This window comes from Scomber japonicus, chromosome 4 (assembly GCF_027409825.1).
Source record: "Scomber japonicus isolate fScoJap1 chromosome 4, fScoJap1.pri, whole genome shotgun sequence".
Classification (NCBI taxonomy): Eukaryota; Metazoa; Chordata; class Actinopteri; order Scombriformes; family Scombridae; genus Scomber; species Scomber japonicus.
In genome coordinates this window covers 11,611,628-11,635,170 of record NC_070581.1, presented here as the reverse complement: position 1 = coordinate 11,635,170, position 23,543 = coordinate 11,611,628, and the positions used below count along the sequence as shown (strand labels likewise).

The 23,543-nt window shown below is 41.1% G+C and overlaps 1 protein-coding gene across 2 annotated transcripts in view; it reads right to left on the bottom strand.

Moving 5' to 3' along the window:
- The window catches only part of LOC128357841 (helicase ARIP4-like), a 69,068-nt gene that overhangs the window by 7,506 nt on the left and 38,019 nt on the right, over positions 1-23,543 (bottom strand). For both annotated transcript variants that reach the window (XM_053318229.1, XM_053318230.1), the window contains exons 3-13: positions 9,002-9,245; positions 7,739-7,872; positions 7,405-7,578; positions 3,798-4,018; positions 3,375-3,557; positions 2,824-2,957; positions 1,938-2,134; positions 1,559-1,762; positions 1,299-1,437; positions 884-1,061; positions 402-620 (exon numbers count right to left, since the gene is read on the bottom strand). In XM_053318229.1, the coding sequence (XP_053174204.1) occupies positions 402-620; positions 884-1,061; positions 1,299-1,437; positions 1,559-1,762; positions 1,938-2,134; positions 2,824-2,957; positions 3,375-3,557; positions 3,798-4,018; positions 7,405-7,578; positions 7,739-7,872; positions 9,002-9,245 (2,027 nt within the window). The remainder of the gene's footprint in view (positions 1-401; positions 621-883; positions 1,062-1,298; positions 1,438-1,558; positions 1,763-1,937; positions 2,135-2,823; positions 2,958-3,374; positions 3,558-3,797; positions 4,019-7,404; positions 7,579-7,738; positions 7,873-9,001; positions 9,246-23,543) is intronic.

Below are 23,543 nucleotides of genomic sequence, written 5' to 3'. Positions count from 1 at the left end.
ATTAGATGATGAAATGAAGGTACAGTGAGGTTACATTTCTGCTTAACTAAAAAGCATGTGAGCTTGTTATCTGAAGATGTCTTATGCAAGCCCACCACATAACACTGAACTTGCCCAGAAGCATTAACATTTTTGGAGTTATATCGATTCCAATGCTTTCTATCAGAAAGTTTAATGAGTTGTAAAGACTTGTAATAAGTAAAATATGTAGATGAGTCCAACTTTTTATGGACTGGGTCATTATGGGTTAAAGTGTAGTTCATTTATTTTCTGTTTGGATACCTCTTCATATTATCTCAATAAGAGAGAACACAATGTTCTGATTTTGTGATTCAGGTCAAAAGGTTTGGTGTCACAGGGAGCAAAAACATGTGCTCCAAAACTCTTTTCTTTCAACATACCCATTCGTAAGTGATGACCTGATTGGCTTTCTCCTGCAGTTGGTTGAGACTCAGACCACCAATGGGGTTTGGATTTTCCAGGGGCTTTGACTTTTGATTGGGTGCGGTCGGGCATCGGGCGGGTCCTGTGGAAGTGATGTCATCAAGGTCTAAGTCCTGGTCACTTGCCAGGTTTTCCTTCTGTATGGCCTCATACAGCACGTCTGGATGGTTCCAAATCTGAAGAAAAACAGGAGATCAGGGTGTAAGAACACTTTGTCACAGTGAGAATCACTGGCCTTGCCAACTACAACAAATATACAGGAATTTACTGTGGTGATCTTCATGTTGAAACATGTTGACTTAGATAGTTATTTGGGTGCTACAAAGACAACAGGAACTCATACAAAAAACAGAGGATATATATAGCAGTGATGTTAATATTTATCTTCAATTGTAGGTAAAATAACGGATTAATTGTGCACACTTCCCCTCCTTCTCACCTTGCAGCAGACACAGAAAGCCTTCAGCGGGTTAAGGCTGAGCCAGCCAGTGTTTCCCGCCTCTTTGAAGCGGTTCATGAACTCTGTGTAAAGAGCCCTCTGAAGTGGGGACAGACGCACCAGAATCACATGCTCCTCCTTAGAAGGCAGCTGGTCCTTCAGGACATCGTGGCCTCGTCTGGTATTAAGAAAAGTAACAGTAAATAACTGTCATATGTTTCTAAAAATGAAGAATTCAACTTGACACAAAAAAGTACATAAAATGAATAGTGCTACAATTTTTCAACCACTGTTGGCCAGATCTGACAGAGCCAAATGTCAGCAGAATCTTTTTAATTCTTTAATAAATATTAAATAGAGGTCAAGTTTTGTTTTCTGGGCAGTGATAGTGTGTTTCTAACGGCAGCTGTCTCACCTCTGTACGAAGCCCTCCAGCAGGCTGTGCAGGACGTGGCTCCTGTACCTCATCAGCTGGACATCATGAGGAGTGCTGTCCACACACTGCCCATTGAGAATGGGACGCTCAAACATGTTACTGAACTCTTGCCGCGTACCTGGAATATGTATAGAAAAGAGTTTGGTATTTGATCCTAAGAACAGCCAAACATTTTAATGATAAGCGTGTAGTTAAGCAACCCTGACAATAAATACATACAAATACAAATACAAACATACCTAGGAAGTCAGGCCGGACAAAGTCAACCATGCACCAGTACTCAATCAGGTTGTTCTGGAGCGGGTAGCCTGTCAGGACCACACGGCGTCGGGTTCGAATATTCTTCAGAGCCTGAGATGTGCTGGCATGGCAGTTCTTGATGCGATGGCCCTCGTCGCAGATCACAACATCTGGACCGGGCCGAGCCAACGCTCGCTCAATACCTGGAGGAGCAGGACAGGATATGATATTTGAACAATTTTTAACAATATTTTATGCTGGTGCTCTGCAAACTTTAACATATTTTATATTTTCTACATTTGTATACGTTTTCCTCTCTCTATGTCCTCCCTGTTCACTTCCTTCCTTCTTTTTCCTTCTCCCCCTCATCGCTCCCACCTTTGAGCAGTTCCTGCTGCCGGTCCTCTTCGTCCAGGTCGATGACGACGGGTCCCGTAGTTTTCTTGCTCTTCTTCTTCCTCCCTGCCACGAAGCTCTTCTTCAGTGACAGGAGGCGGTACATCTCATAGCCCATCAGCAGCACCCCTCCTTCCTGAACCCAGTCCTCCACCACCTTCGCCCTGGTTGCTGTGTTCCTGGGTAAAATAAGAAAGGAGAAGTCGAGTTACTGCTTGTGTTCCTCACTGATTTCCTGTCATTCTCCATTTGTGGCAACTTTGAGTGGAATTAAAAGAATGAAACGTGAAATCTATTGAAGAGAGAAAACCAATTCACTGCATTGTAATAAATAATTAAAATCGTAATACATCATCCATTTTACAAAGTGAAGAACACACATTTCTGAGTATTGTCTGAACAGTAGAAGTGAATGCTTGGTAATGTTAATTTTGAACAGTAATGTCAGTTGGAGACAGAATGAGGTTACTGTGTCACTTTCAGACAAGGCTATTTGGTGGAAATGCCCGCTCCTATTTTAGCTTCTTTCCCTCCCTCCCTCCCTAATCCCACTCACACACACAAGAATCAGGAAATCTTTCCAGCAAAAGCAGCTGTCGATAAAGAGGATGATGGAGAGAAGGATGCCAGACGAGCCAGATGGGGATAAAGTGCAGAGCAAAGTCAGAGTGTCAGCACTGACTAAGAGGAAGGAACATTTCCTCACTGCTTTGTATGAATATAACTCCAGCCAGCCTACTGATTAGTAGATTTATAACATTGCTCTTTATATCATACTATTTGTTTCTCTTTAGATTACTGTGCACGTGATTTGGTGGAAGGACTTTACACAGGAAGAGTTTAAAGTGCTTTTGCTCCTGTTACTCACTTGTGTTCATCGTTGAGGATGTGAACCTTAAAGTTACGAGGCCTCATCAGTCCAGGCTCGGCATCCAGGGGTAGCGACTCAGCGGGCGGCACCCACATGTTGAACTCAGCCAGCCAGTTCTGCAATGTGTTCACCTGGGAAGAAATGAATGAGACTAAATAAGTAATACTGGATGTGGTAGTTTGTGAAGGGCATTTTTTCTATTTTGATACTGTTCATCATAAAAGAATTGATAAATAAATGATGAATGATAAGTTGTGAATAGAGCCCATTTTGTTAATTCTGTCACTTTTTAGCCCTTTATTCACATATTCATTATCATAACTTAAGTGCTTGTAGACAAGATAGCATATTGTATGCTTGTGTCAGAGCACTTGTTCCTTAATTGACCCATTAATTGATGCTTTCATCAGTTATTTCATTTCTTCTTTACCACATACATCATGAAGTTTGTCCAAATATAAGCACCTATCTCTTCATTCAAACAATTACACCATTAATCCCCTTTGATTCATTCCTTGTATTCCAACATTGGTTCAACAGGTGCTTACAGGTACGATGGCGAGCACGGTGTGCGCCTGGGTGTGTTTGAACAGGACGTCGATGAAGGAGATGACCTGTAGTGTTTTGCCCAGGCCCATGCTGTGAGCCAGGATACAGCCGAATCCGCTGCTGTCACTGAAACGCTCCACCGACTCAACAAGGTTGTCGTACAGGAAGCGGATTCCACCGATCTGAGGAGGAGAAGATGGTAACAAAAGGAAAAATGAAATAAGAACGTATAGGAGGAAGGGAGACAGCAACGTGATGAAGAGGGAATGGTTGTGAGGAGAGAGAGGGCAAAATGGAGGGAGGGTGGGTGTTGAAAAGAAAAAAATATATATTTGGGAAACAACAGTTTAATTTCCTTATGTACAGCATGACAACTAGACGGAATGACCTGACATTTGCTTTGAGTGCAACAGTGATAATACCTGGTGAGGTTTGACTACTCGCGCCAGCTGAGGTGACAGGAAAATGTCCTTCTCTGTATCTGGATGGTTCACGTTGACCAGTACCCTGCCCTGGGCGTCTGGATGGTTGAGGGCGTCGTTGACGTGAGCGCCACTCGGCTCGCTCTCTTCCTCCTCGTTGGTGGACTCGCTGCAGGCAAGAGCGATGGCGTCGTCTTCGCCCGAACTCAGATCGATCACATCTGCAGAGAGAAAGCAAGGGAGGAGGAGATGAAGGAGAGGAGGGTAAAAGAGGAAATATTAGAGAAATTCATGCAATTTAACACTTTTTAGATGTTTTTTTTGGCAACGCTGCCTTAATCTGGAAAGTTGAAAGTGCAGAAAAGTAGGAACCAGAGATAGAAAGAGGAGAAAACTAATGGAGGACACAAAAACTTTTTCAATTATTACTAAATTTTTATTGGCCTTGATATCTATATCTTAAGTGACCATGTGGCCCCGTCATGAGTGAAACTTACATCAAACATGGACGTCACAGATTGTTTGTGTGTGTGTGTGTGTGTGTGTGTGTGTGTGTAGAGCGGAAAGACCAAAATCCTTATCTGATAAAGAAAAAGGACGTCAACAGCATCAAGTGGTGAAAGTTACACAAGCTGGCAGCCTGTGAGGGCACAACGAGGAGAGGTGTGTGTGTCAGTATGTTAGTGTGTGTGAAAGAGAGAGAGAGAGAGTGAGAGAGAGAGAGAGAGAGACAGAGAGAGAGAGAGAGAGAGAGAGAGAGTGTGAGTGCGCTTATGTAACTGCAGTGAACGGCTGGTTATACAAGTAGGATTAGAGTGGAGGGGGAGACTGGTTATGCAACCCCAACCAGAAATGTCACTGTGCCACTGTGGTGTGAGTGTGTGTGTGTCCCAGTGTGTGTGTGTTTATATGTGTGTGTTCTGGCTCATAACCAGGATTAGCCAGCTTTATTGCTCTGATCTGGCCCATAGGCACTCTCTCCTTTTATCTTCTCCTCCCTCCATTCACTTTTTTTCCCCCTTGTCTTTCATTTTTGTCTTTTCCATCTTCCAAATCTACACATTATCTGTCTTTGTTTATTCATCTCGTCTCTCTCTCTCATTTGTCTCTGTGCTGCATATGTATGTGTTTTCCTCCGTCTCGTCTTTCAGTGCAGACGTACGTGTGTTTATCCCTAACTGAGTGTGTGTTAAAGTCTGTGTTTATCCTTGACTGTTTGAGTCGCTTTGTGTGTGTGTGTGTGTGTGAGAGAGAGAGACAGAGTGTGTGTGTGTGCCTCTGTGCGCTCGGGCAATAAGGGAACGGTACATGATGTACCCTGTGGAGGTTTTAAATATTCTGATGCACATGGAAGCTAATCTACTAAAACTCCCTCCACTTTTAAAAACAGCCTCCCCCCCCCCCCCCCCCCACACACACACACACACACCTGCTCTGAACAGTAACTAAAGGGGATTTTTGAACCCGGTTGTTTAAATTTGTGCAGGAAAAATTACAGTAATTGGGTTTAAATGTTTCCAAAAAGACTGCTGTGTCTGTTCACCCTTGAGAGAATGTACGCTTCATAATCTTGAAAAAAATCTGCTGCTACCTGAACATCAAGTGATTTCAAAGAGTTTGTGTGAAATAACTTCCTTTTTATTATCTTCACAGAGACAACAGGAAGGCTGTAATATGCATAGAAGTCATGAAAGAAAAACAGTTTTTAACACTTAACCATCAGTCTGTCAACTGTGTCTGATTAAAACGTTATTCAAATTTATGTTTTGTTTTTCAATCCAGTTTTTTCCCTGGAAATTTAAGCGGATGTGGCCTTTTAATGTGCTGACTTCCCAGACCCCTGAGCTCAGAGAGCAATTTGAAACAGAGTGTGTAATTTAATAAACACATGCCTGTCATGAGACTATCTACTTTGCTTTATCTTAGAGAGACTGATGTTGTTGAGATGTGAGGTTTTTACTAGAAAACTGGCAAATTACTGGAACTGTTGAAGTGATATTTCCTTTAGATAAATCATTTCCTCAGTGATTGCCAGGCGTGTCCTTGGGCCAGGTATTGGACCTCAAATGGTGCCAGTGATTTAGTGTTACGGTCTGAGGTTGAATTGGGCAGCTGAAAGGTCTTCATGTGTGCAGTCGCAATAAATGTTCATCAGGATGAAAAATGGAAACATCAGGATTTATTTTGGTGTCAGTTAGGAATTAAGTGCAGGAGTTGCTCACTGTAGCTTCACTGTTTCTTAGGCTGTAATAAAATGCAGTTTAACCATTTTATTATTATGCATTGTTCAACCTCACTGATAGCTTCAGTCCATGAGGTTGGCTGCAGCAGATTTAAACAGTCCAAAGGGAAAATCAACAACACCTTTTTAAACCAAGCCCTTTCAAACATGCTCCCCACTCCGTAAGAGTTTTCAGTCATTTTAAAGTTATTTTACGTGACAGCTTCATAAAAGTGAACTTGCTAGGTAGCATTAATGCACTAGTTCTGCTACCTTTTTAAAAGCACTGCAATGAATCTATACTTTATTACGGACAAAATACTGTGAAATAGCATTCAAAGCTTTGTGCTTTTGAGGAAACATCTTCCCATCAAGTTGTATTATGCACAACTTCCTCTTTCTGGTTTGGTCGGAAGTCATTCAAACCTGATAAAAAGCACAGTTTGCGATGCATTTTTCTATAGTGGAATATATAGTTTCTGTCTCCTTCTAACTGTGACTAATCATGGTTTTTGAAGCTTTAAAAAATTCCCTATTGGAATGTTTAAGCAGCCAAAGAACGGCATGTTTCTGTAAACTGAAGCTACCAACAAAACTGTGTTAATCACAATGACAAATTAAGGGAAACAACGTTAGAGCAAACTCATCGTTTATATTGCTACAGCTTTGGTTAGAAGTAGAGCTAACCTTTTCCAATTGTGTGACTTCTGTAACAAATCTCTTCACCCATACTGAAGCTCACACTGTGCTCTTAAGGCATCTTAAGAATTAGCATGTAGTTTATTTATGGCTTTGTCCAGCTATGCGGACAGCTCAGATGATGACAATAAATAAACTTCACAGTTCCGTGTCTCAAGCTGCTGTCATGACCTTCCACAGGAATCTGACCTACTAGCCTACTTACACAATCACAGACTTGAGTTACACTGTGACCTGCAATGTGTGGTGCACAATTTAGGCTATAGAACGTCTGTGTCATTATTCGCTACTGCCTTGTTAATAAGACAAATAAAACATTTTTTAAAAAGGGGTGGGGGGGCTATTTGTCTGTACAGTTTCATTTTGTTTTCTATTTATTTGCTATCTTTTAACAGATTTTCTTTATAATTACACTCAATGAGAGCCATGACCTCTTCTGCCTGAAGACGAACAACAACAATAACACCTCCCATCCATCAAGTTTGTCCAGAAGTTAATTTAAGTAGAATTTTTTTCCATATGTACGATATGCACATATGGTAGTATTGTGCTCAAGCAGTCAATGCAACTGCTACTGTAAAACATTCATATCAAGGTAATGACGCTTGAGTCAGGCAAACATCTTTCACTCACTGCTGTTTTGTTCTTTTTTTAAGATCTTTGAAACTGATTTCAAGTGTTGCTCACCTGATTTGTGTGTGTGCTCTATAGTAGTGGAGGTGGGTACGTTAGTCTTGCTGTCCTCCTCGCTGATGCCAGTGCTGCTGGAGTCCAGGCAGATCACTTCCTGTCTGGCTGACTTCACTTCTTGCTGCGATACTGTCGATGCCGCCGATGACGACACATGCTTTGTTATGTCATCTGGATGGAGGGACAGGTAAGAAGCAGCGGATCAAGAGGGTGAAGAATGGAAGAGGAACAATAGATGACAGGGACAGAAGATTGCAATCATTGCTTTGTGGAACATTGTTGCTGGCAATTGAAAGCCTCAAAATGTCATTTTCTGTCTCCAGTTTCTCACCAGTTTTGTATTCAGGCAGCAATGGTATGGGGAAATCCTGCTTTCTCCCCTGCTCCAGACGTCGTCTCCTTTCCAGCTCCTCCTGCTGGGCGGCTTTGGTCACTGCCTCCAACTGATGCTCCCTCAGTAACTTCCTACACAGACACAGAGAGGAATAACATTGGTATACTGTAGATATGTTGAAATGGCAAATATTGCCATTACTTGAAATAAGAACATGGAATTAAAGGAAGTTACCCAAAACCCATTTTAGCCCTTTTAAGCTCATTGTTTTGGTTCAGCTCTCTTTTTCAACAGACTCTTTCTTTTTGCTAAATGTGCAGTGTGAACACTGAGGTCGCTGGGTGCTGGGTGTCTGTCCTGGGAGCCAGCTTGGACCCAGTGGGTATGATGGCTGAGTGCTGGCTTAACTGCTGGCCATTGTGGAAAACACCACCCACCCACTTCATGACACTTTGGCCAGACAGAGGAGCACATTCAGCAAAAGACTTATCCTACCTCAGCCAAAAATCAATGAATGCAGGTTTAAACTAAATCATCAGAAAATAACAGGGTCACTAAATCTCCATGAATTTTAATTTAGCAACTGGAATTATGAACCTATAATTAGCTATATTGATAATTATTGTTTCATTATTACTATGAGTTTCATTATACAACTACCTCCAAGTGACGCTCACTAATTGTACTCTGGAAAATATAAGTATTTTACGGAGCCAGAGATATACATACACAAATACTGACTCACTCAACAACTTAAGGCAGGGAACTGAGCCCAGAGTTTGCATCTCACAGATGTTTGATATTATTGAAAGGACGCTGTTATGTAAAAGAAACTGCATACTTGAGGTTGAGCTGTATCATGATTATTGGCAAGTGGAAGGAAAGCTGCAGACTGAGCATGAGTTTAATCAATGACAGATTTCATCAGTAAATGGCCCATGCTTAAGTTGTTTAACATGAGAGTGAAGTCATGGATGAGAGAAAAGAAGAAAGAGGCAAAACAAAAAAAGGGGGGGGGGGGGTCTGGTGGGAGGGTGAAATCCCATTATTCAGTCAATAATATAGTGTTAAATAAGTAAGTGATAGTTAACTCTGCACCTCAGCAGTAACATACTCAGGGAATTGCGTAGTAATCTATTTCATATCAAGGTTGACTGGTTTTCCAAGCAAGAAGTCAGACTCATGTTTCATAATGTAGCTCAATATTGACTGAAGGTAACTCAGTCAGTTGTTTCCAGTGAGGACGCCGCGTTTCGGTACCTGATGTTGCGTCTCATGTGCACCGGTTTGGAGCTCCTCTTCTTGGTTCCCGTCAGGGTGGAGGGAGGGGAGGGGCTTTGGCTGGCCGGCCTGGAGCGGGGTCTGGACGTGCGCTGGGAGGGAGGAGGGTGGGCCGGCGTCTCCCCCGATAGTGAGGTAGATGGGGGAGGGGTGCACTGCCACGCAGCGGGGTCGCCTCCCTGAGCCTCATTCTCGGAGCTGAAGGGGGCACTGTGGGACTGGTCTGTGAGACAGGAACAAGACGAAGATACGTGATGAGTATTGATGATATGTGGTTGGAATCTGTTGCTACTTTAGATTCCTAACCATTAATGTTCTCAATCATGTCACAAACTAAACAAATCCACACATAGAGTACATCATTTGCCCACTTAATGAGCGGCTGTGTCATTAAGTGGCTCACCTCACCTCTAGTAACTGATTACACCTGCAGTCACACAGCTAATAATCACTACTGTCAGTAAAAAAGGACCAAAAAAATCATATAAATCAACCATTATATGATGTGAACGATCACAAGCCGACTATGCAGACCCTCCCAGTCGAGCGTGTAGCCTGTTTTACTAGAACGGCACTAAACTGTTTTTCTATTATGGTTTGTTCACTGTTCAATTCTGTGCTTTCAAACAACTCTCCATCCACATGTAACCATGTACAACCAAATATTTAGTCCTTTATATTGGTTTAGTGACTGTTTGCTTTGTAATATCACAATCTTTATGAAAATAACAAACCCTCCTTTCTCAGAGCAACCTCTGGCCACCATTATATAAGAAAATATTTGATTTTGGCCCAAAGTTAAGTCAGAAATCCAAACTCGTGATCATGCTCCTTTCCCATTTTAACAAGACCAGTAATGTACTCATTTCTATAAGATCAAATATTTAATATAACAGTTGTTAAATGTTTCTTATATTTAGTAGGACTTGTTTCTGAGTTGCTGACGTCTTTCCAATCAGGCTGTTTACTGAGTGATGTGAAATGGAAATTTCCATCAAAGTGGTTTGACTCACAGGAGCTGCTGTTGTTGGCCAGAGCATGCGAGGATTTATGCTTTCAAATGAATTTGAATTAACTTTTAACAAAACTACATTTGCAAAACACCATGAAGAAGATTCCTCTCATCCTGAGCCAAAACATAAGTCAATATAAAAGTACAACAAAAAAAAAAAACGCACAGTATTTAACTCATCTGCCTGTGTTATTTCTCTCTAAATAATTTCTGGTTATCTGTCCGTTTCTCTTTCCCTCAATATGCTCCTTCCACTTTTCACCTTTCCTTTTCGTCATCTTCTTCTTCCCCCACTCACTCTCTCTCTCTCTCTCTCTCTCTCTCTCTCTCGCTCTCTCTCTCACTCTCTATGTCTCAGTTGTTCTGCCAGAGACACACTGAACCAGATCTGAGGCTTATGCAAGAGCTGGATCATAAATATGGACGGCTTATGAAACACAAGACAGGACACAAAACACGGACACGGACACACACACACACAGGACAAATGTTCACATAGGAATAAAAATCAACACACACACACACACAAAAATGTGTAGGCATGTCCTGCCAAGAAATCTGCCTGGGAAGACTGGACAAACAAGAATACACTGCCACATGATTTTCTGTATCAAGACACACATACACAAACAAATGCACAGAAGACGTTTTCACTGGATGACACCTTGTACACTGAGTTTCACTTTCCCACATTATAAGTAAGAGAAGTTGGAGGAAAAAACATAGAGAGAGAGAGAGAGAGAGAGAGAGAGAGAGAGAGAGAGAGAGAGAGAGAGAGAGAGAGAGAGAGAGAGAGAGAGAGAGAGAGAGAGAGAGAGAGAGAGAGAGAGAGAGAGAGAGAGAGAGAGAGAGAGAGGACAAATGACTGAGCAAAGACAGATAATGCGTAGATTTGGGACATGAAAAAGACAAAATCCAATGACAGAAAAAAAAGTGAGTGGAGAGAGGAGAAGATGAAAGGAGAGAGTGTCTGTGGGCCAGATCAGAACGGGTCCGTGGAGCAACATGGCTAATCCTGGTTAGGAGCCAGGACACACACATATAAAAACAGACACACAGACACATTGGAACACACACACAGACTCGCACATCTTTTGCATGGTGCATGGAGGCTGGTGATGAGCTCACCGCCTGTTGAAAAACAACTTACATAAAACGCCCCTTCAATCTATCGACGTGTTAAACTTCTTGATCTGGCTGCTAATGACACCAGCGTGTCTCGGTGATGAGTGTGTGTGTCCTAATTTATCTAAATGCATGCAGAGACTATCATTTCAGAGTGAACAAAATTAATCTGTTAAATCACAAAGCATATTAGAAAACATGTACAGTGTTTCTACCTCTGCAGAGTTGGCACAATTTGCTAAGTTTGACATGTTGATGCTGACAGAAGTTCAATTGGATCGTTCCAAATGGATCAGCATCAAAATACATCTTTACATACACGCTATCAGCTGGTCATGTGGTGCGTCATATCCATCATAGGAGAAATATATGTTTTTTGAGGTGAGATGAAGGATGTGAACTTTTAAGTGGAGGGATACATTATATTTAGCTTTCAGTTGGTTCTGACTGCAGCTTCTCATTTACCGGGTGGGACAGGGCTGCTGCATGTGTTCTGTCTAGGTCTGATTGGGTCCACTGCTATTTCAACCCGCCCTTAGTGTAAGACATCTTGTGGCTACAGGTACCAGGAAGGATAAAACATATTTTTAATGTACGTAAAGTTGTTTTAAAAGCTTTATATGTGAGATAAGTTTCAAACGATAAACAATCAAAATTAAAAATAGGCTAAATATTCTTGTCAAAACATCCTCTCCTGTTGAGCCTTCGCTGCTAATGCTAACTACCCTGTTCTCCAAAGCCAAACAGGAAACATAAAACACAATTTCCTGAGCACCACATGATTTCTTTTCCAGGAATGGCTTGTTGTGAACATCAAATGGAAAAGCTTTCATGAGACTGCAGGTTTGATTCTAATTGTATCATTTAGAGATAAGAGGGGCAAAAGATGAGTTTTGTTGTTTGTTTATATGAAGATGCCATTAAACATGAATTCAAGGACCCTATCCTCATCTTCTATTTCCTTTTTGATTCATCCAAATCTACCTTACAGAACAGTTATGTAACCATTCCCGAAATGCACAGAGCCTCAACATCTCAACATCTCGACTTGCACAGGCACACACACACACACACACACACACACACAGTGAGCACTCAAAGAGACACTGAGGGGGCAGACAGGGAGGGAAAGAGGAGAAAGGAGAGAGATGAAAGCGAGGTCATCATTCAAAGAGAAAAAGAGAGATGCACTTCAGAGGGAGAGGGGGCGGGCACACACACACACACACACACACACACACACACACACACACACACACACACACACACACACACACATTAAAAAAACATAGTGGTGACACTCACAAACAAGAACACACAGATGTAGATTCTGGGAAGCAAGACTGTTTCTTCTGCTCAGGTCAAGAGGACAAGAAGTCCAGGAATTATTCATCACCGAGAGAGACAGAGGGAGGAGGGGAGGAGGGGAGGAGGGGAGGAGGGGAGGAGGGGAGAGAGCCACTGGCAGGGGCTTTATGAACTACTTTATGAACCACATGCAGTGCAACACTTGATTTCAAGATGATTTAGTGTATCTGAGATGTTAATGTGCAAATATTTCAAATATAATCTGGCATGTTGGAGTATCTTGATCATTTGTATTATTTTATTAACAACTAATAACAGTTTAGTTTTATTTTTAAACAACACATCATGCAATATGACACAAGCTAATAAATAAAAGGCAAAAATAATACAGATCATGATTTAGTGCATGAGAGGCACACCTGGTTCCTCTTATGAGCTGATAATTCTGTGAAGGATTTCTGTGGGATGCAGTCAAACAGTGCGTTAGCATATTGGCAACAGTTTCTGACACAGAGTCAAAACATTTTAACAACCACTAATGTTTTTTACCAGAGAAATGTATCTGTTTTATAACAGATAAGGGCCTCCAGTTGGCTGAGAGAGCAGCTGGAAGAGGACACAAATTCCATCAGTATCAGCCTAGCGGTGATGTTATGTTGTTTGGCTTGTGCTCATGTCATCTCTCTATGAGCTGCATCCCTCACATATGGTGTGTATTAGCGCTAAAATGATGGGTTGAGTTACAGATATTATTAATAAATAGTGATTTCTCTGCTCTGTTGAGGTGTTAATTGCTTCAAGTGATACATTTGTGTAAATTACCATGGTACCAAAGAGAAAGACTGACTTTAAAATAAATAAATAAATTTAAAAAAAAAGCTATTACAGCCATACTGTACAAAAAGGGAAGGCTCAAATTTAACAAGTTAGCAAAAAATAAATTAAGGAAAAAGAAAATATAATCAAAATTAGGGACTGGATTTGGGCATTTTTCAATAGTTCATCTTGTTACAGAACTAGCCAAAAATAATTAATAAATCACCTTATAATGAAAACCATCCTCATACACTGTATGTGTACAATTACAGCAATTACAGGTAAACTGATTAGCATGGAACTTCCTTACATTTGAGTTTGGATTTTTATATAAGAGTGTCACTCTGGCATCAGCTGCATCGTCTTATGCAGCTTATGTAACATTTGTCCCTTTAAATACAAACTGGCATTCAGCCAAACATTTATGTCTAAAGTTAACAACTGTTTAAAAAGGAGCTACATTCAAGACACACAGAAGAGCATGCAGGGAAATGTTTCATAACCTCTGACGTACACATGTACTGAATATTTATCCATCCATCTATTTTCTATACTGTAGCTCTACATGACCTCCCATTCTGTCACTGTTTATTAATGTGTTGTACTCCCAGGTACTCAGAGGATTAAACTTAGCTTGGAAAAATGAGAAGAGATGTCAAGATGAAGGTGGAGCAGGGATTTGAGCATGAACGGAAATTGGTGAATTCAAAACGGAGCAGCTGTGACTTTGTGTTTCATAGAGCAGTTTAGAGGCTGAACCACACACACACATACACACACACACACACACACACACACACACACACACACACACACACACACACACACAAACTATACAAAAGCACAACATGTTATATAACTAATGAAGTGTACCATACTTCCCACTAAGTTGTGCCAACAATTGAGTATGAGCTGATAAAAACTTTGCAACTCCAACTAAAGTTGGTAGAAGAAACCTTTGGTTTTTCAGAATTTCATAACTAACTTATGAGTCCATAATAACCTGTTGCTATACAGCTAAAAGGCAGCTGTTCACAATCTATCTGCAATAACCACATGTTTTAAATTCTACTCTCCTGCCCACCTCATTAAGAAACACTCCCCTGCGCGCAAGTCTGACGGAGGTGTTATCTTAAGGTGAAAATTGGAGTTGGAGCGCTGATTGTTGCTAGGCGACTGAGGCAAACTCAAATATTCTGCTGCGATGCGTGATGAGGAGAAGGCCCGCATGCAGGAAGAGAAAACAAACCAATCGTGACGATACGTAGGCAGAATGAGTTAGGTTAAAGTATTAATGCAGGTGAAACCTCGCCCTCCGGTGGCACGTATACACACTGAGCAGAGAAAACCAACCAAGAATGTCTTGATGAGATGCTAAATCATCAGTAGTCAGAAAGTATCACAGTTAACAACACCTGCAGCAATTTTTCTAAGCCATTAATTTCTTTCTGTTGGACACTCCCGGAGGGTTTAAGACGTGCAGCTCCTCACAAAAAAACACAACACAACACTTCTTCACTTGAGAGATATGTGGCTCCAAAGAATGTGCGGCCATGGGCAACAAAATCATGATTGGTGTGTGTGTGTGTGTGTGTGCTCGTGTCTCGGAGCGGGGCGGGGGGGTGGGGGTTGCAGTGGGGAAATGTCTTCTGCAACCACAAGGTTATGTAACCACATTGACGTTTATGTTAAGTGTTTATATAACTCCTCTGTACTGCGCTGATGAACACAACACCGCAACCATGTGATGGCGCTCTGCGTGTTTGGAATTAGTGGCATTCCCTCAAGTGTGTCAGTGTTACACGGACAGGAGGAAGAAGACGAAGACGGAGAAAGAGACACAACAGGCAAGATTAGAAACATACAGGATTAAAAAAGAGAAACCAACCATTTTACCCATTTACCTAATATTTAAAAAAACATGCAGTATAACCTTAAAAAGAAAGAATGTGTTTTCTCATTACCTCAACAACTGCTGTATACTGTGTAGCCTGACAAATTGTTCTTACTTTTAGGTGCAAAAACACTTTAAAAATACCTCATTGGATAAAGTTAAATCTACAAATGCAGCTTCTTTTGGCTCTGGAAAAAACGGACAAGTTGGTGATACAAAGCTTTCACCCAGACAGCGTTAAAAAAAAAAACTTCAGATAGCACTGAATACGTTTTTCTTGAAAGTGATCAGAAGTGCTTTTCATAGAGGAAACTTCTCCGAGACAGATTGGTGAATTAGAAAAAAACATCTGCCCTCGAGCTCCGAACTTGAGCGAAGATTGTAATCTGTAAAGTCGTCCAATAACAATTTCCTTATCTGCACTATTAATAATAAATACAGACTGTGACAGAACAGACTCTCCTCTGCAGGCTGGTTTCATATAAAGCTATGAGTCAAAATGCACCAATTTGATCCCAATTTGTGCAGTGATTGGATGTTTTAAGTTGTGAGTTTTTTATTCATTGTATTTTGGGGCGCTTGTCTTGCTAAAGTGATAATCCACCTCATATCTACCTTTTTAAAATCAAACACCCAGTATGTAAAGGTTTAGCACGCATTTTCCTCAGGTGTTGACACTCGATAGATTTGGGGTATTCCTTTAAGGGTTGTGTAAACTTTTTGAAACCAAAGACACAAACTCGAGTGGATTTTCTTTCCTTCTGAAGAACAACAGAAAGTAGTCGTCATGTAAAAAAGAGTCATGACCCGCAGCTTGATGAGAACTGCCTTTAAATAATCAGACACTGAAGGAAACTTTGGAGAAATATCCAATGTCCGATTTATTTGAATCCATGTATGCTGAAGTCAGATAGCTGAGGGTATGCAGGGACACACACACACACATACACACATACACACATGCAGGAAATATGGGGTCCTTAACAATTGACCTATATACCAGGTTCCGTTTTCCCATAGTGCAACACAAACACACAGTGGTAATGTGTGGGACTTCCTTCACAAACAAACAGATCTTTTATATATCTTAACTTTTCTTCCTTCCTGAATCAGCCTGCTTACCTGTGAGTCACTGAACTGCACACTGAAAATAAATCTAAAAAAAAAATAATAATAAATAGACTGACATGCAAGGTCTTATGTCCACAGCCTGCTGTCTACGTAAGCAGATTATAGATGACGACAGATATTTACTACAAAGTGACGGAGAATCCTCCACGTCACACACACATATATAGAGCACAAAATTGTGTTATCCAACGTATCGGCGATTCCAAGAAATAGACAGGAAATAAAGGGACATAGGATTCCCTGTAACAGAGCATCAAAACAATTCATTTAATCACTTCATCTAAAAACCGTCCTGAGACCTTTAGCTGGAAATGGATCAACTTTGGGCCCTCTTTACTAGGAATCAGAACTTCCTGTTGTGTTCCAGTTATCCAACATGTTTTGGAAAACTTGAGAGGGGATTGTGTTACATTTAACTTTTGAGAGGGAAGTTTCTGTGGCAAAAAGAATCTGGGGCAAAATGTGTTATTTTCAGAGTTCCTGGTGATTACAGATAGATGACCCTGTTAACTCCATAAGATCTCATTAGAGCAAACACATTGATCTCTTTTAAAGAACTCAATCAATCAGGTCAAATTCTGCTTATAAGGCTTCTTGCTCCTTTTCAGTTACCTGGCTGTATTTTTCTGAATTTAAAGTCCCTCACCTCCCACCCTTCCATCTACCACCTCTCCACAAACCCTGTCAAACCTTCTCACTCACCCACCTTTCTTCTCCTTCACTTACATTTCTCATTCACACCTCTGCCACATCCTCTCCTAACTTCTACCTCACCTCCTGCTATATTACGTGTTAATTCCCACTTACTTTTCTTTCTTTCTTATCTCCCACATTCCCTATTTTTACTCTTTCCTTTCGTCCAGGTATATGTTTGAACGCTAACTGGGCCGTTCTGTCCTCCTTGTTATATAATCTGTTGATTCATGGTTATAAAACACAGAGTAATGCCTCATGAGGCAGGAAGACATTCTGGCGGCATGCGACATCCTGCTGTCATTAAAGTATAAAATGTGTAATTACACCTGTCTGACTGACTGGTAAAGCTGGCATTTTGACAGGCTGACGTCACATCTGTTCTCTGGTTACAGAGGCTGACTGATGGTTTTGCAATTTCATCAGCACTCAGAAATAAGGGACTGTTTTAACTCTTTCAGAGCAGACTCACATCTGAAACTAGAGAGCCATAAAACACAATCCCATTTTTAATGGTATAAAATGTGTAGGAATTTTCAGTATGTGTCTGTGTATTGATGTGGATTAAAATACAAAATGATTCAGGTAAATTTATCAAGTTGCAGAAACTTATTTTCTGGTCCATGGCCTTATTTTCCACCAAATGTCATTGAAATTCAGTAAGATTTTAATATATCCTGCTGTAATATAACGAGGATGGAACACAAACAAGAGGCAATGAGTGGTAACATCTGTCTGTCTTCCCATTTCCAATAAGAGAAATTGGAGAAAAAGATGAATTCACAGATGAACATGAAGGTCTTAATGATGTCTGTAGTTTGTGATAAGAGTCAAGTTCAGCAAACAACACAACTTATCTTTAATTCTCTTTTTTATTTCCCCCTAGAGGCACCTCTGCTACACACAATGAGACGGCCTGTTTTATTAAGAGTCCCATTAGTCTCCTAGTTGGCACACATAGACACAGACACAGACACACACACAGACGCACACACTCTGTCTCAGTCTCACTCAAAAAGTTGCTCTCTAACAGACAGACAGGCCACCGACGCTGAGGCTGGTCAGATGAGCGGGGACGCTTATGTAACTGCTGTCTCTGGCTGTTACACAATCAGCATGTTCACAAGAACCTCACGTCCTGTACGCGCGCTTACACACATACACACACAAAGATGTACCACGTCACAAACACGCAGAAGGCGCTTGCAAAAAGATGGCAGACACAACCAAATTCACTCAGAACTGGAGAAAACAGAACATGTAGACACACAAATGCTGAACATACACACACACACACTGAGTATGTCTGCCATGTGTGCGTACGGGCATGTGAATTTCAGAGTGTGTGACAGACAGTGTGTGGTCTATCAGAGTCGGGATTTTCCGCCTCGCCCATGCTGTTTAGAAGAGTTCAGACAGTTCTGTTACTTTAGCCTTTCCAAATTGTAGCAACAAGATAAATGTCAGAGATGATTTACAGTCAACAGATCAGGCAGATGAGTGGAAGAGGACACAGTGATGCAGGTGGGCAGACTGCCGGAATGCTCATTTCTTTTAAATCAACACCAGATTACAACAAGTTAACTTTACTCTCCTTTACCATCCTTCCCAAAATTTCATTCAGGTTTGTTTCAACAGGAGTAAAACTATAAATGTCCTCAGTGGATGTAACACAAAGTACTACCTGAATCATCCTGTGTTTCCTCTAGTTGTGAGAGCCAAGTGGGCTAAAATGAAAACTTTACATGTGATTAAAAAAAAACAAAACACGTGAATACAACTGCCAGAATTGCTGAACTGACGCAAAAAAAAAGAAAAAGAAAAAAAAACGGGAATAATTGTAAAGCAAAATTACAAAACTTTTGGTGTTTTATTTACAGACTGATAATGTCACTTTCACACCTTTTTGTTTGAACTTTCAGTGAGTCATTCATAATGCCTGCAGGGATGAACTGAGGAAAAATATTGTAAAGATCTGACAGCTGGAAAAGCAGTTGTGGTTTTCTTTTTGAAGACAGACCAAGATTTAACTGGGTTATATAACTTGCCTTGAGAAAGATAAAAAAAATGTTTCAAAAGCTCAGCATGACAACACACACACACGCAAACGCACACGCACGCACCTCTTATATAACTGACTGCCCTGAATGAGTTATTAAGGCTGCTTTATTAGAGCGAGGCAGGTGAGTTATGAAACCCTGCTGCTGGCTACATGCATCTGTGTGTGTGTGTGTGTGTGCGCCCGTCAGAAAACAATGACAGTGAAAGAAAAAACACAACAAAGAATAAAAAGAGAAACAGAGAGACAAGAAAGACAATGAATGTGCAACGGAGAGAGAGAGAGAGAGAGAGAGAGATTGAGCAGCAGACAGTGAGGTGAGATAGAACGGCTGTTTGTAGGCCAGTGTGTCACTGCTGCTAAAGAGGAGGAAGAGGAGGGAGGAGGAGGAGGAGGAGGGAGAGGGGATGACCTGACACGCACACAGGACAGGAAGCTGCCACGCATCATCCCAGCCCTTGACATTCTATAACCTGTTACATATACCTTTTTTTGGGCAGCATTCAGGACAATATGTGTACTTTTAAACCTCTGAAGAAATGCTAAATGTATACCTTTATCATACATCCTACTGTGAACTGCATTTCTGACTGGACCTACTGATGCAGTCTCATAGTATGTCAAACTGCATGATGACCTAAAATAGGAATAATGGAAAGCTTTAACACTAAACTTCATTTACTTCCTAACAACTTTCTAACACTGTATCTTCAGGCTGATCTAATTCGACTGAATCAGTGGCTCCGCATTAGTAACTAAAAGTGCAACTATCAGCTCAACTGTGATGTACAGTGCGTTATTTCACGGCTGAGTGCTTACAGAAAGACTGTGAAGGCCACAGAAACAATACTGGTGTGTTAACTGTCGCAGGTAGAGGGCTGCCGAGCTGTTAACCTTATAAACGATGCTTATAGAGGTCAGGTTTTATACTAGATTGAACCAGTAACCAACTCAACTAAATGTCAAGAACAGCACCGTATCGTCACAGTGTTACGGACGGTGATGTGATCACTCACTAATGACATACTAATATGGTCAGATAGCTTAGAAAAACACATCATCATCAGTGACTAAGTGTATTTGAAACGAGTGAAACGATTCAAATCAGCAAAGTGGTTTGTAATTTCAATCTTGTGTGTTGTTGCTTCAAACCAAGCAGCAATTACCAGTGCTTGAGGCTGAAGCCGCTGCTGAAATGTCTAAAAATGCAAGGCTGCCATCGACCACTAGATGCTGGCTCCAAAAAATCCCAGTCTCCAAATGACTCCCAATCGAAACGCATCAACTTCAGTCTAGAAATACTGAGTCAAGTCATATTTTCAACAAGTCCTTATTGTCACAATCACTATATTCAGGCCCTTTAATAAATGGGCTGGTGGTCATTTAGTAAATTATTGTCAATAAGATTTGAAGACTTTTAGTGGGCTTTGACGTCTGCTGTGTAGGCGTTGACTGACAGCTGTGATTGACAATTTGCTCACTGGCTGCTCTCCCCAGCTCCTGGATTCACACTGAGTTAGAGTATTGTTGCAATATTTCTGTAAGTATAATGTTATTTGACAATTTCTATGCACATTAAAAAGGTGAAAATCATTCTATTCCTTCATTTACAATATCACTTACCAAAAGGCAGGAAAGGGGGTATACTAAACAGGCTCTATATACCTACCTATCAAGTGTACCTATAAAGAGTAGAGAAGCATCTCTCTGAGAGTCTGCCACTGCGTATTCAGGTTCCACACAAAAAAAGCTTTATAATGACAGTATTTGGATGCAATATGAAATAATGTGACGGATTCCGGCTTAGTACGGGCACTGCCCTCACGACGTACACGACTCTCTGATCACAAGACCGCTGTAATCATGTAACACTATACAGTACTGCAGACATTAAATGACAGGACAGACAGACACAGAGAGAGAGAGACGTTGTAATGTAATACAGAAATGCAAGCTGCACTTACAGGGAATGTATGAAACAGAAAAGCACATGGAAAGAGAAAGGAGAGAGAGAGAGAGAGAGAGAGAGAGAGAGAGAGAGAGAGAGAGAGAGAGAGAGAGAGAGAGAGAGAGAGAGAGAGAGAGAGAGAGAGAGATGGAAAAAAAAGAAACCGCTCAAAAGAGGATATTATTTAGATTGAAGGAGAACAAAGGCAGCAGCTATATGATCTGATAGGAGTGGACGACATTAAGGAAGTGGAAATAAAAGCCATGTGGCTGGCCCAGCGAAGCCTACATCCTCAGCACTGTGGTGTGTTATGAAAGCATCCAGATACATGTGCTGCCGGCGTTTGGCTTGGACCCTGTCGCTGGTCGAAACAGGACAGGTTGTTCCTGCCCGGCATGTTGAGGCCAATTACAACCGAACAGAGCGTACCGTGCAGCCTGGATAAAAAAAGATTCAGTACAGCAGTCTCCTTCCCGTTGTATTGTACACCAGAGGTGTTACCGCTGCTCAAATGTTTCACTTTTTTTTTCTCTTTTCAACAATAAACAGTTAGTCCCTGATGGACAGATTGTACTCAAAGGAAGACGTCCAAAAAACACACACATACAGACGCACAACCTTCACAATGGATTTAAGGGAGAACAGTGTGTTCTTTCAGCTTTCATCATTATTCGACATGCCATGTTCACAGTGATGATAAAGCATGCAGTGTCTCTTTTCACAGCGAGCCAAACACGCAGAGCAATCCCAAGAATTACAAGCATGTAGACATTAGTTAATTCTCAATAATGGCTCCCTGTGAATGCTTTTCCAAATAAATGCCAGCACAGTGAAAGGCAGATGGAGAAGGACACCGTGTACCAAGAGTGACACCGAAACAAGGATTTTGAAAAAATGTAAATCCTTAACTGATCCATTCAGAAAGTCCTTAATACCTGATGACCTTTTTAGACAAATGTTTGTTTTAACTCCTCACCAGCAGCCTTTACCATGACACACTATAGCCCAGGGGAAAAATGAACTCTAACAGCTTTTTTAACCTTTATGTCAACACAAACACAACCCAGCATCTCAACATCTGTCTGATGTCCAATATAATACTGACTCTCCACAGTCAGGACAATGATAGATTTTTATTGTTGTGTCTCTGCACTGCTGGAAACTGAAGTTGAAATAAAATCAACAAGTTTAAAGTGTTGACTTGCGGCTTTAATGTCAGTGTTCACATCCGTATTGGGTGAACAATGCAGGAAATTTAAAACAATGCACCGGGTTAACAATCCTAAACATACAGATATTGTAACCAAGAAACTCTACAGGCAAAGTCAATCATATATCCTCAGTCCACTTGATTATGTTTCCTCTTGACTTTTTGAATTTATGTACAAAAAGGCCAACGATTAGATATAAACTTCCTCAAATTAAAGCTAAGAGCCGGCACTTTACCTCATACTAATGGTTTCATTTCAAATACAATGAGCAGACACACAACAGATATTACTGTCCTGCACCACTACAGACTGAACTTGGAAATGAGACGAGATCAGGGCACAAAACCTGCAGTTACAAAACAACCTATGAATGGTATGAAAGGATTATTTGTTGATATGAACACTATTAACTGCACATAGGACACACTGTTTTAAAAAAGCATACATGTCTTTATTGAACTTAGTTTGAGATGAATTCCTTCCTGAGTGTTGTGCCTCTGCCTTTGAGTGAATACATTAGGAAATGGGTCATGTTGTAAAAGAAATAACCAAAGAAGAATCCTCTTCATAGATTATACTTTCATTCATTCAGACAAACTGCAGCGGCGCTCTGTCTCTGTCCCAGCCTACCGCCTCACGCGTTTAACCCCCTAACCCACTGGTCTGATGAACCATATGTTTTCCTGCCTCCACATGCTCACATTTCCAGCATGGCCCAATCCAACCCACATCCACCAATCGCGCATCAGCATTGGTTTAGGTAACCGTAGAAACAGCCAATGGGAGGTGCGTGTCTGACATGACAACACGAGAGAGAAGCTGCCGGGCACGCGTGGGAGAGACCGGCTGAACGATGGAGGGAGGGATGGTGTCCGAAAAAAGGGAGAGAACTGAGAAGAATTGAGTTTGAGGCAGCGGGAAATGAAGAGTGTGTGTAAAGAAGAGAAAATGAGAAGAAGAAATAAGTGTAGAGAGAGAAAACAGAGAGAGAAGAAAAGTGATAGACACTGCATACATAAGTAGGTATAGATCCAGTGTTACACAACAATGTTAAGTAACTTAACAAGCTTTCATCAACGACTGCTAGACATTGTGGACACTTTTAAGATGCTTCTAAAGGTTATGAATCACAATTTCTGCTCTTTTTCAGGCCTATCATTCCCTCATTCACCTCATCTCTGACTTTCAATTCACACTGCCTTTCTTTGAACAGGATGCAGCTGGGAAACACCTCTGCAGCTGAGGAACAGTTTCCTCCTGTTCTCAAAGCGTTACCCGATCTCTTCCCCTCTTCTCTGACACTTAAAAAAAGAACTCTCAATCA